This window comes from Camelina sativa, chromosome 10 (assembly GCF_000633955.1).
Source record: "Camelina sativa cultivar DH55 chromosome 10, Cs, whole genome shotgun sequence".
Classification (NCBI taxonomy): Eukaryota; Viridiplantae; Streptophyta; class Magnoliopsida; order Brassicales; family Brassicaceae; genus Camelina; species Camelina sativa.
The window spans coordinates 23,008,358-23,020,825 of NC_025694.1; the positions used below are offsets into that span (position 1 = coordinate 23,008,358).

General features: G+C 36.9%; 2 protein-coding genes across 3 annotated transcripts; one reads left to right on the forward strand and one right to left on the reverse strand.

Moving 5' to 3' along the window:
- On the forward strand, window positions 7,190-8,184 carry LOC104719648 (putative cytochrome c oxidase subunit 5C-4). Of its 2 annotated transcripts, none has more exons than XM_010437604.2 (2): window positions 7,190-7,326; window positions 7,968-8,184. In XM_010437604.2, exon 2 carries the CDS (start codon window positions 7,980-7,982, stop codon window positions 8,175-8,177), a length of 198 nt encoding a protein of 65 aa, XP_010435906.1. In that variant the 5' UTR covers window positions 7,190-7,326; window positions 7,968-7,979; the 3' UTR covers window positions 8,178-8,184. The 2 variants fall into 2 exon arrangements, with proteins under 2 accessions (XP_010435906.1, XP_010435907.1); XM_010437605.2 differs by having other exon boundaries at window positions 7,971-8,184.
- On the reverse strand, window positions 8,515-11,319 carry LOC104719649 (cysteine-rich receptor-like protein kinase 42). The gene is made up of 6 exons (XM_010437606.2): window positions 10,426-11,319; window positions 10,204-10,317; window positions 9,683-10,033; window positions 9,352-9,586; window positions 9,093-9,237; window positions 8,515-9,003 (listed from the first exon to the last, which is right to left on the reverse strand). The coding sequence occupies exons 1-6, from the start codon at window positions 11,165-11,167 to the stop codon at window positions 8,629-8,631; spliced, it is 1,962 nt and encodes a 653-aa protein (XP_010435908.1). The 5' UTR covers window positions 11,168-11,319; the 3' UTR covers window positions 8,515-8,628.

Consider the following 12,468-nt stretch of genomic DNA (forward strand, 5'->3'; position numbering starts at 1 on the left):
CACATAACACTGAATGTGGAAGGTTTGAGTCTGAACTTTGAGATGGATAAGCTGAGGAGAGCTCCTACTATTGATGGACAAACTTTTTCTGTTGAAAACGTTTCTGCTACACGAGCAACAGGCTCAGTATCGATCGATGATCCATTAGCATCAGTCGACACCCCTCCACATCCGAGTCTGCACTTGTCCACAACTGATGATCCAAGTAAGAAAACTGCTCCCAAACAGAAACCTCCCCACTCCACACTCCAGAGTCCTCTGGTAAGGCCAAGGTACACATCTTCTGCACCTAATCCCCCTCCTATCATCAACAAGGCTTTCAAAGGTACAAAAACTGTTTTGCAGTTAACCAAGCCATGGGATTATCGTAGAGCGCTTGTTTCTTCTGTTGATGATTTTGCAGGACATAAAAGAAACAATCCCATCCCTAAATCCCACCCAGGTCCTGTTCCTCACATCCTTGGTAGACCTCATGCACCTAAAGCTTATACACCATCTTGGATGAAGAGGACATTCTCTCGAAAGCATGCATTGCCATGTTCTGCTCCACCCGATGCATGAGCTTCAACACAGTCAAGCTAATGATTGAAAAAAAGCGCTTAGTGGGAGGCAACCCATTTCTAGGTTTTTCTTTTCCTTTTGAGTCATTTTTCTTTTTGCATTGAGTCAGTTTTTGTTTGAAATTATGAACTATCTATCTATCATGTTGCTTTTAACTTGTGTTTGAGTATCTCTTAACAGAATAATCATCCAAGGATTGATCCATCAACACAACTATCTGCAACTAACAAGGAGTTACGGCCAAAAACACCATTCGTGATGAGTGTCGATCGACACTGAAATGGTATCGGTCGATGCCCCATGGTAACCCAAAAACAGTTCATCTTTTCCTTACAATTTTCAATACGTTTTTGTTTCTTTTAGCTTTCCTCTTACTTGAAAACACTGGGGACAATGTCGTTTAAGTCTGGGGGAGGTTAGTACTAACTACTAACATAGTTTTTGTTTTTAGTGTGTCAAAATCGATTTTTGTTTTTATTGAGTCAAATTTTTCAACATTGTGTTGGGGACTATGATTTTTCTCTTTAGTGTATTGCCTTGTTTGATTAATGCTGCAGATTGAATCCACTAATCCGACTAATAAAAAATCCAATGGCTGACCAGTAAACCAGAGACATCCAAATTTTCAACGGAAAAAGCCTGAGGTAACTTCTGCACTTTTCTTTTACCTCATCAAGAAGATTGATGTTCATAGAGCTTGACTCCTTGTTCAAACCTGGCAAGTAAGATTTTCAAAAGAAAATGGTACTCCTCTCCCTTATTTAAGTTGAAAAGATTATTCCTGAGAGCTTTGTTTAGAAAAAAAAAGAGAATAAAAGAAGAGATGATTTTGATCAGTTTAGAGAGGGAGGTAAATTATCAGTGACCTCATTATTCTACTCTTGAGTCAAATGATCACACAAAGCTTGGAAGCGAGGGGTAGGTAAATTACCGATGACCCCATTATTCGCCTACAACTTTGAAAATGAAAAAGAAAAAAAAACAGCAAAGCAAAGCTCAAAGGAGGATAATAATAGAATAAGTATGGAGGAGAGGAAGAATACCACATGTTGTAAAAAGTTATATTTGCTTGTTATGGTATAGTACGGGAATGAGTCTAGAAGGTTCTTGACATTGATCGAATTGATGAGACCCACCGATGAAGGCTTAATGGAGGAAGTAGTGGAATTTGGTTTGAATTTGGGATGCTACGAATGTCAACGGAGAAGTACATGGTGGTTCGATTTGGATTTGTCTGCTAAGCATATGGATTATGTTTGGATGATCATGGCATTACCTTAGAGAGAAAATGAGTTTCTGTGTTTTCAAACCTCTTTCACAGCTCTAAGTTTTTGTTTTGCTTGAGGGCAAGCAAAGGCTAAGTCTGGGGGAGTAGATATATCATGGTTTTTACGGTTTTTAACTATGATATAAGTGTGCTTTTTGAGTCTTTTCATTTGTTTTCTAGGATGTTTTTGAGTCTTTGCAGGTTTTCTAGGACTTTAGCACATAAGGAGCAAAGTGGAGCAATCTGGATCATTTTGGAGCATAAATCTTGAAGAATCAATTTGGACTCGGATCAAAACAACGACATCGATCGACACCACTTAGGAGCATCGATCGACACCCTCTTCAGCCGATGAAGAATCACAAATTTTGAAGTTTTACAAAGTTGCTTGAAGTTTTCCATATTTGCAACACAAGTCCCTGACGTGTTTTAGGACATATATATAGTGTTTTTGGGTTTTAGAAAACCTTGAAGTTTTATTCTATCAAGTTTTGTTTTCTGCAACCCTGTGAGATTTTGAGAGTTTTTGGGAGAGAGATCTGAACTACTTTGAGAGAAGAATTCCTAAACTCCTTCCTTACTCTTTTAATCTCAATTGCTTATTATTCAGAATTATGTTTTGTTCTTCATTGATTATGTCTGAGTAGTTTGCTTGTTAGGTTCAGGGTTTTTCACAGGGATTTTATGATTTATTAGATCTGTTTATTTAGGATTCTTTATCTTTCTAGATCTTCATCATAGGTTGTTCTTAATGCTAGATCTTTGATTAGCCATCTAGATATAGATCTTAGGATTATTGATTGATATGAGAATATAATTGATTTTCTTGATAAAACCTTTTGATGAGCAAAATTACTTTCTGCAAAGAGATTTGATTTAGTAATTTTGTGAACAATTTAAACTTGTTTTTAAAGCTAATTTTTAACCTAGAATTTTACAAAGAGATTTGGATTTTCTAGTTTTAAATTTAGATAATATTTGCAGTGAGAACTGATTTATTTTACAGAAGAGTTTAGAGTCTAGATCTGATTTTAATTGCTTGAATCCTATTTAATTATTGATTTAATATTTTGTAATTCCCTGAGAAATTCTCTGGACCTAGCTTTTTGATTTTCTGAATTTACAACAGTTTTATTTAATATTTTGCATTGCTTTTCTTTATTTAAATCAACTTGTTTAGCATAATCATAAAACTCTATAATTTATTGTGTAATCTAGAGTTCTTGTGGAATTCGACCCCTAAGTATTACAGTGACCTCTTAATTTGAGAGAGTAGCTCTAGGGTAAATTTGAGCACATCATTGCTCTTCTTGGTGTTCTCCCTCTGATGCAAAGTCATCGATCTCAGTTTCTGTTGAGTTTTCATCCTCACTAATTTCATGATCATCTCCTTGTTGGATTGTCTCATGTGGTACAGGAACTTGTTGGACTGTTTTGTGAGGGATATGAACTTGTGGAGATGGTGATTGTGCTTCATTAGAGCTTGCCAAGCTTGCAGAAGAGGAGTCTGATATGCAGGAATTAGATACTTGTACTGTTGTGTAAATGGAAAGCAGCTTTCATCAAACACTACATGTCTTGATATGTAGACTTTACCCGTTGGAGGATATAGGAAGCGGTAGCCTTTATACTGTGTATGGTACCCTAGAAATACGTATTGCAGAGACCTCGGATCAAACTTGTGATTGGCCATGGGTCTGAGATACGGATAGCAGGCAGATCCAAACACTCTCAACATGTTGTAGTTCGGTTTTTTATTAAAAAGTAGCTCATAGGGACTGCAATTGTGTAATGTGACAGATGGAAGCAGATTAGAGATGAAACTTGTTGTAAAGAAGGCTTCTACCCAGTGATGAAGAGGAGTATGGCTGTGAAACATCATTGAAAGCCCAAGCTCCACCAGATGCCTATGTTTCCTTTCACCAATCCCATTTTGCTGAGGAGTGTAAGGACATGAGATTATGTGAATAATTCCATGTTCTGATAAGTGTTGTTTAAAAAGATTTCTTGTAAACTCTCCTCCCCCATCACTCTGAAAAGCCTTGACCTTAGTCTTGAACAGATTTTCTACCATTTTCTGAAAAACTTTGAAGATTGCAATAAACTCTGATTTTGCTTTCATTGGATAGAACCAAGTAAACCTTGAGAAATCATCCACAAATACAGCAAAATACTTAAATCCTTGGTTTGATACAACTGGTGATGGTCCCTAAAGATCACAATGTATTCGATCTAGGGGACATAAAACTCTAGAATCAGAAGAAAAAAATTGAAGCCTACTATTCTTCCCCATCTGACAAGGCTCACAAATGGAGGTGGTGCTGCTCTTATTTGTAATGATCTCCTTGATGGATTAAGTTTTTGGAGAACTTGTGAATTTGAATGCCCAAGTCTGTGATGCCATGTATCTTCAGAGGCTGTGTACTGACAGTTAGAGAACAGAGCTACAAATTCTTGATTCCCCAACATATACAACCCACTACTTCGAGGACCCTTTGCTACCACCTTTTGGGTAGGTATATCAACAACGCAAACTTTATTAGAATCAAACCACACACCACAAGGCAGGTCATCACACAGATTAGACACAGAGATAAGAGACTTTTGCATGTCCGGACAAACAAGAACCTCATTTAACGAAATCTTACTTGAAGTGGAAGCAATGGTTGTAAAGCCAACGTGAGTTATAGGCAGAAAGGTTCCGTCTCCAACCTGAACTGTGTCATTCCCATGTAAGTTGTAGCAGTCTGCAGTTTTGTAGCAGAGGAGGTGACATGAGCTGTAGCTCCAGAGTCAGTGACCCAATCATTGCCATCAGAGATTTGCAGAGAGGAGAACACTTAAGCTACATCAGGACGTTGATAATTTTGATCGAACCGGTTCCATCAGTCAGTCGCAACATGTCCTGTTCAACCACAAATCTGACAAGATTGGTCTTTCTCCAGTTGCTTGAGGATTGGTTTGATGTTGAGAAAAGCCTCTTCCTCATGAGGAGTAACCACCTTGTCCTCTGTTTTGACCTGAAGACCTTCCTCTACCACGATAACCTCCTCTCGACTGATTCCCGTATCCATTTTGTTGAGCATGAAAGGCAAGATGTGGAGTAACCGAGTCAGGAACACTATAGGACTGAAGCTTGGTGTCAAATTTTTCGACTTCAGAGACTACATCACCGAAGCTTGGTAAAGAGATCTTTCTCAGAGAGCTTTGAATGACAGTCGTGATTGGGTCATAATCACGACTCAACCCATTCAAGAACCCGAATATTTTCAGGGACTCATCAATGGGTTTGCCAATAGAGCTCAAAGCATCACAAATGGCTATAAACTCACAACAGTACACAGCAAAGGACAAATCTTTCTTTTCTAAAACCCATAGACTACGGCGAAGAGTAAACTCCCTAGCAATGCTACTCTTATTGAAGTTCTCAGCTAAAGAAATCCATACTTCTCTAGAGGTAGTGATGTTATGAACATACCCGAGGACTTCTTCAGAGAGAGTACCAAACAGTCACGACCGAATGAGTTGATTTGTGTAGAACCAGGCTTCATATTGGGGGTTTGGGATCTCAACACTGTTTGTTGTTGAGATTGTTCGAGGTGGAGCTGTGACGACACCATTCACGAATCCTATGAGCTTTTGACATGACAACAATGACTCAAATTGGGTTTTCCAAAGGAGATAGTTGGTATTATTGAGTTTAATAGTGACGGTACTGGTGACATGTATATTGTCAGGAAAGGGATACGCAGTAGCCATTGATTGGACCTGTTAAGGTTTACAATAGCTCTGATACCATGATAATAAAGACAGAACTTTGAGAAAACTTTACTGTTTTATTATAATCTCTTGATACATTATAATCTTAGGGTACATTGTCTTATATAGAGGCAGAAGGAACAATCTAGAATAGGATGAGTCATTGTGACAGCTGTGGAGAGCTAGTCACCATCCTTATTCTGCAAGACACCGAATTTGTTATGGAGCAGTGGAGTTGCAGGTACAGTCTTTGTCTTCACTTAAAAGTGTTGATTGGGCTTCTGCAATGGGTCTCTTCCTTGTTGGACTGTTTTGTGATCCATTTGACCTATATCACTTATAGTTGAGTTGAACTTAGTGGGAGTTTCTCTGTTTGATCGTGGACGTAACTTGTAAAGTAAGCAAGATAAATTCACGTGAATACTTGTTATAATGGCTGGTAATGATAACCCTACCTTCTTGGCTAAGCCAACCAAGATCACCAATGCATGACCAATATTGCCTAAAATAATAATGTCCAAAATCGCTAGAATTTTCCTCCATTATGCTTGTTAATTGGGTTCGATAAGCAGGACGCCACTATTTGCGTATATTCTTGACTAGTATTCTGCTGATTTCTTATTTAAACTACTTTAGATGATAAACATTTGTTATTTGTTTCTTTGTTTAACTTGTCCGCAAAATATATTTTGTAAATTTCTATATCAACCAAAACAACTCGAATCGATTTTTTGTGTGTGTGGGAAACCTTGATTGTTAAGGATAGTGGGCGAGCGCACGATGAGATACTCGTGCTTCTGACGTTTTCTCATGGTGTTGATCAGGGCCGGCTTAAACATAGACTGCATCCAATACGATAGTAACTAAATATTCATTTTTTTTTAAATTTTTTTTTTACTACTAAAATATTCAAATTACTCACCAAATTTTTGAGAAAAAAACTGTAAAATCAAATGATATGTTGCAAGAAAAAGAAAAAGAAATGTAATAATATATTTAAATTTAGGTTATAATATAAATAATTTTATTAGTTTAGTTTAGATTTTATAAAAATTAGAATAAAAATAAAAGAAAAAAAATTGAATTTAAATGGGACATGGTGCAGATGCACTTTGTGCACTGGTCAGCGCCGGGGCTGGTGTTGATAAACCCTATAGACAAAAAGCACACTGTTTGGTTTTTTTTCTTTACTATGTTTTGTTTCTATATATCTCTGTCTAATTGTAAATTCCCATACAGACAGTCCAATAACGACACCGATCTTTCTCGAAGGTTTTAGATACTTCCTTTTTTTCTATGATATATATAACAGATGCCAAATTTATCTTTGTAGTATATATACGATTATGTATCTTTGTTATCGTGTTTATTTAGAAGAAATAAATAAACTAAAATCTTCCCGACAATATGTAAAACAAGAAAAATAAACGAAAAACCAGGAAACTTAAATATATGTCATGGTCCAGTGCTGAACCAAACACATACTTCCACACACGTGGTTCTCAGCGGCGCTTACGTGTGTTACACTTGTCAAACAACATACATCAACTCGCAAACAAACCGTTGATCTTCAAATCTTTAATCTTAACCGTTGTTCACGTCCTGTAAAAGTGATCACTAGCTACAAAGTCCGTAGCACTGGATTATGCCTCAGCCTTTATACTACATGTGAGATCTTTCTAGGCTCATGAGAGTCTTGAAGCTTCTCTGTAACTTCGATCACTGATTTTAATCTACAGGTATGAGTATAAGAAAATTTCCTACTACTTTCCTACTACATTTATACAAATTTTATCGCATCATTTTCGCTCTCGCTTGTTAGTAATTTGTATCACACTATCATATTTCTTGCTTTGCCTCTCTGTTTATCGAATATCATAATATATTTTATAAGGTGCAAAAACCTATACTTGTTTCGATTTTTGACATCTTTATCAAAAAAATTTAACCTAGTAGTAAATATCAGTTTGCTTTTGCGGTTTGCTGATATTTGCTAATGTATTTGAAGAACCAAAAACAGAACACTATTATACTCAACATGTCAATCATTATTTTTTCTTTTCACAAATGCAAAATTGGAGTTGGAACGATGTGATAGTATACACAAACATAAAATTAAATTGATGCCATATTGTATATTTGTGTGATAAAATTCAATTTTACTATGTTAATTCTACATATGAGTGAAGTGATATTAGTGCAGTGGTCAATGGTAAGTCATTAATGCACAAGACACCATCACACCAGGGATCGAGTCTTGTTCTCTATATTTATTTATAGAGAATTTGGCGAATGGGCCGGACTTTTATAGTCAAGAAAAAAAAAACATTGCAGAAGGAGCTTATGAATATTATGTTCTGATAAGTACACTATATTATAGTAGGCGACCTAAATGGCAAATGTTCCGAAGATCGGGAAGGCTATCTATAAAGGACCAAGCATAGTCAAAGAGATAGTATATGGAATAGCACTAGGCATTGCAGTTGGAGGGCTGTGGAAAATGCATCATTGGAACAACCAACGACAAACGAAGGAGTTCTATGATTTGCTCGAGAAGGGAGAGATCAGTGTTGTCGCGGAAGATGAGTAGTATTCGTGTACGTTTCTCTGTTTTAGTCTTGCGCTATATTTAAATCTGGATAATTAGCATTTTTGGCGACATCATGTAATGAAAGTGTGTCGTGTGCTTAACTGATCTGAATTTTGATTGTGTAATTGTTTTCTTGATGTAGGATGGCATTTGTTATGTTATCAAATACGAATTCAAGATCAAGAACCGGTAAGGAATGTGTCTTAGGTTGTTGAATATATGTATGATTGTGTTTTTTCAATAAATATTAGAAGAACAATGGGAGGTTATAAAATCTCGGATATATATGTTGAAAGAGTTAGTATTTTGTTAATTCAGTTTGTGAAATCCATATTCGTGCTAGAAAATCAGATTACCCGGAAAAAAAAGCTCGATATAATGCAATCGTATGCAATCAAATGAATTTTGTGTTCACCTACCTTAAATTGGTGAAATATTCTAGGAAAAAAAATCAGTAGCTTCTATGAGTAGTGGAAGATCCTGAAGAGGTATATGAAGCTTGATCCGTTTTGACCATCGTGTTAAACGTCGTAGTACTATTTGTACTATGAGATATAGTACTACTGTTCTCTAGATCTGTAGTTAAAGGGCTAGTCCTCAAGAATGGAGGATTGGTTGGAGATGGAATCAGGTACTCTCTCTCGGTTAACATGCGGATGACTTCTTCCATCGATGGTCTTAGTGATGGAGAAGCTTGCGTGCATAACAATCCCACGCGAAGAACTTTACAAGCTTCTGCCTCGCGGCCTTGTTCTTGACGAACCTCATCTTTTAGACATGATTCAAGAGCTTCAACCAATCTATTCAGTGTATAGAGGTTCCAGACCTAGAGAGACAGCAAACAATAGTGAATTTTAAAAATCTTTCAATCTTAAAACTTTGTTAACGACGAATATGGTTTTTTGGGATTCTTACTCTTTGTAAGAGATGACCTGTCACTGGTACGAAAGCGTTGTTTCTTGTTCCACAAGCAATCTCGAGGACAAGAACTCCAAAGCTATAAACGTCTGCTTTTTCCGTTAACTGTCCTCTTACAACATACTCCGGAGCCATGTAACCTCTGTATAAAGTAACAAGTTAAACTCAGTTTTGAAATATTTACTTCGAGCTTAACACATAAAATTTGATAGTGATCCGAACCATCATAGGTTCTAGTGTTTTTTGAGTCGCTTACAGAGTTCCTGCGATGCCGGTACTAAGATGAGTTTTGTCCGGACCAAAACATCGAGCCAAACCGAAATCAGCGATCTTCGGATTGAGCTGTTCGTCTAGAAGAACATTACTAGTTTTGATGTCACGATGAATAATCCTCACCGGAGATCCACCGTGTAGGTAAGCCAGTCCCTCTGCTGTTCCCAGGATTATGTTTAGCCTCTGGCTCCAGTTTAAGACCTTGCTTTTACATTCATCTGTCAGAAAGAATTCACTTATAAGACTTTACTCTGTTTTCAAAACATTTTAATATTCATTTTCTTCTAGAGATCAACTTAAGGAGAATTTATTACCAAAGAGAAAGTGGTCGAGGCTTTTATTGGGCACGTACTCGTAGACCAAGAGACTCTCGGGTCCTTCAATGCTACAACCAAGAAGCTTGACGAGGTTTTTATGTTGGATTCCACTAATGAGATTCACTTCGTTGAAGAATTCTTCTACCCATTCTCTTGTGTTGAACACTAGTCTCTTCACGGCCACGTTCTTACCATTTGCAAGAGTTCCTAAGAAAACGGTGCCGTTTCCTCCTTCTCCTAGTTTTTTCTTGCAGTTGAAGTAATCTGTTGCCTTCTCTAGTGTCTCATACTTGAACTTCGTCTTTGAATTGTTGAATTTTCTCGAAATTAAACCCAGGTTTTTCTGTTCTGTTCCCGAGGAGATGAGTGAGATAAATCAATCAAAAATTAGGCTGCCATATGCATTTCGGGTATGTGACAGGTGACATGCCTAATCAAAATAATGTTCTAAGCTAGAAAACGAATGTTTCCATATATGGATTCAACATATCACATATGCATTTAATTGAATGTTTTACCTTGTTTGGTCTTTGATACTTTTATCATAATGGCATACGTTGCCAAGAGAATGACCATGACAAACGCTGACGTTGTCAAGACAATAGCCACAATGACTCCTTTGTTAAAAATCACTACAAGCAAAACAAAACACACCATTAGTTTGGTTCATAATGTAGTTATTTTTCAATCCATCTATTAATTTTTTTGAAAATATGACATAATAAGTAGTAAAATCTTACCATGAATTTTATGATGTCCATCACCATTGTAAAACTTGTGATCAGAGTATCTGAGATAACACCCTGTGTTCATAGCTCTTCCTTCTCGCCTCGAAACGCACCGTTTCACTTCTTTAACAGCTTTCTCCAAACAAACCCTACAATCTTCCTTCCCCAAACTCTCCCAACACTGAGCAAGCGCGTGCACACCACTCTCTCCGGCGACTCCGAACCCTCTCTGTGTAACCGCGACTCTGGCGGCGGTTTCCGAAACTCGAGACCCGAACTGAGGATCCAAAACGGTGTCGTTGCTGCATGAATAACTATCCGACGTAGCGGAGACTGATTCGCCGTAGAACTCGTAAGTTTCGTAACGGAGGAAACAACCGTCGAGGAAGATTCTTGCGGAGGAGGAAGGGAGACAACGAGGGAGGCGCGTGCGTGCGATCGCGTAACAGAGCTGGCAATCAGACGGTGAGAGATCGTTGTGGCATTGGATCAGTGCGAAGACAGACGGCGTGGTTTTTAGAGATTGAGTTGCGAAACGTCGTGTGGTCAGTTTTAGAGAGAGTGAATGCATATCTTCGACGAACGTTGGGATGAAGTTTGGATCTGCGGAGGATCTGCTACGTCCGCCGCAGAAAAGACCGGATACGGTGGTTCTTTGGTCGTCGGTTGAGGAAGACAAGAACGGTAAAACGAAGAAGGAATATAAAAAGATGATGTAATGAAACGGTATTGTTTTTATGATGACGCAATGCATTTTTTTAATGTTTTCTTTTGTTAACTTATGTTGTGATGTTGGTGTTTAGATATAGGACTGCATTTGAATGCATTATACTAATCACTTAACTGACTAAAAAAACATCTATTGAATGAATTTTAACTAATCTATGATGTAGTAAAGGAATGGATACAAATAAACGATATAGGATCTTGGATTTAAAGCGATAGGAAAACGTGTACAGTTGTAAGAGCCTGATTAGGTCCAAATTAAAAGTAGTGATAGATACTTCAGACATTCATACTGCTTTAATAATTGAGTACAATTTTTTTAAATTTTATTGGTTTTATCCTCGAAAATTTCAGGAAAAAGAAACCCATTAATAGTTTTTTTTGTTTTTTTTTTCATTTTTTCTTAAAATGTAATATTCTAAATATTATTACGATTTGTGTGTGAACTATGTAACCAAGAGAATACTACACAAAGCATAATTTCAAATTGAGAAGTATCGTTTTCAGAAATTATAAAACGGGCCGTCCTAATTTATGCGTCGGTGGCTAACTCGTCAAGTGGGTGGGGTAGGGTTAGGTTTGGGTGCAGCTAAATTCAATAATCTTCGCCTCAGTATTATTGACTCGAGTCGTACTCATCTGAATACAACGTTGCGTATAAATATTGGAGTCAAGTATATAAATATTGTCTAGAGTTTTGGGACACAAATATTGAAAAACAAATTATAAGACTATTAATCAACCTAAATTGATTCGTTACAATTGTTCTAGTTTGATATGTAAAAAAGTTGATCTTAGTTCATTTTTTATATAACATTAACTTCTTGTTATGTGTATCAGTGTACGAGTATATCTATCAAAGTTTCATGAAAAAACTATTGTATCTACAAATCCGTTGTAAAGTTTAGCAATATTACAAGGTTAAAAACTTGCAACGCAACTTAAGCCGCATGATAAATTTTATTTGTTGAGGGCCTTCCAAACCTGTCTTAACGTTGGAAATTGTTGCACACATGAATCATTTCTATAGGTTTAGACAGAAGCATTTTAAAATCAAATTTGATTAGTTAGTTCTAGTAATGATGGATAACTTTATCCTTTAGTAGATTTCTATCTTCAAGGTGTGGTGTAGAGTTCATTAAGCTACATCGGCTTGAAATTTATTTGTGGTTGGGTGCGTTGATTTGTTGTACAAATTATTGTTGTGATCGAATTATTGCTGCACCAAGAGACCTAAAGCCGTAGGCCCGTAGAATATTGTGACCCTGATTACATTTTAAGGAACACAGATTGATGTAAAAAGAAGAGGGAAACAGATTAAGTATTTAA

Bases quoted from the DNA above. Each gene is read 5' to 3' on its own strand.
- LOC104719649 (XM_010437606.2), bottom strand. From the start codon at position 11,167: ATGCATTGCGTCATCATAAAAACAATACCGTTTCATTACATCATCTTT. The intron at 10,034-10,203 runs GTAAAACATTCA...CCTCGGGAACAG, and splicing joins AGTATCAAAGACCAAACAAG to AACAGAAAAACCTGGGTTTA. The intron at 9,238-9,351 runs GTAAGCGACTCA...TACTTTATACAG, and splicing joins ACCGGCATCGCAGGAACTCT to AGGTTACATGGCTCCGGAGT.
- LOC104719648 (XM_010437604.2), top strand. From the start codon at position 7,980: ATGGCAAATGTTCCGAAGATCGGGAAGGCTATCTATAAAGGACCAAGC.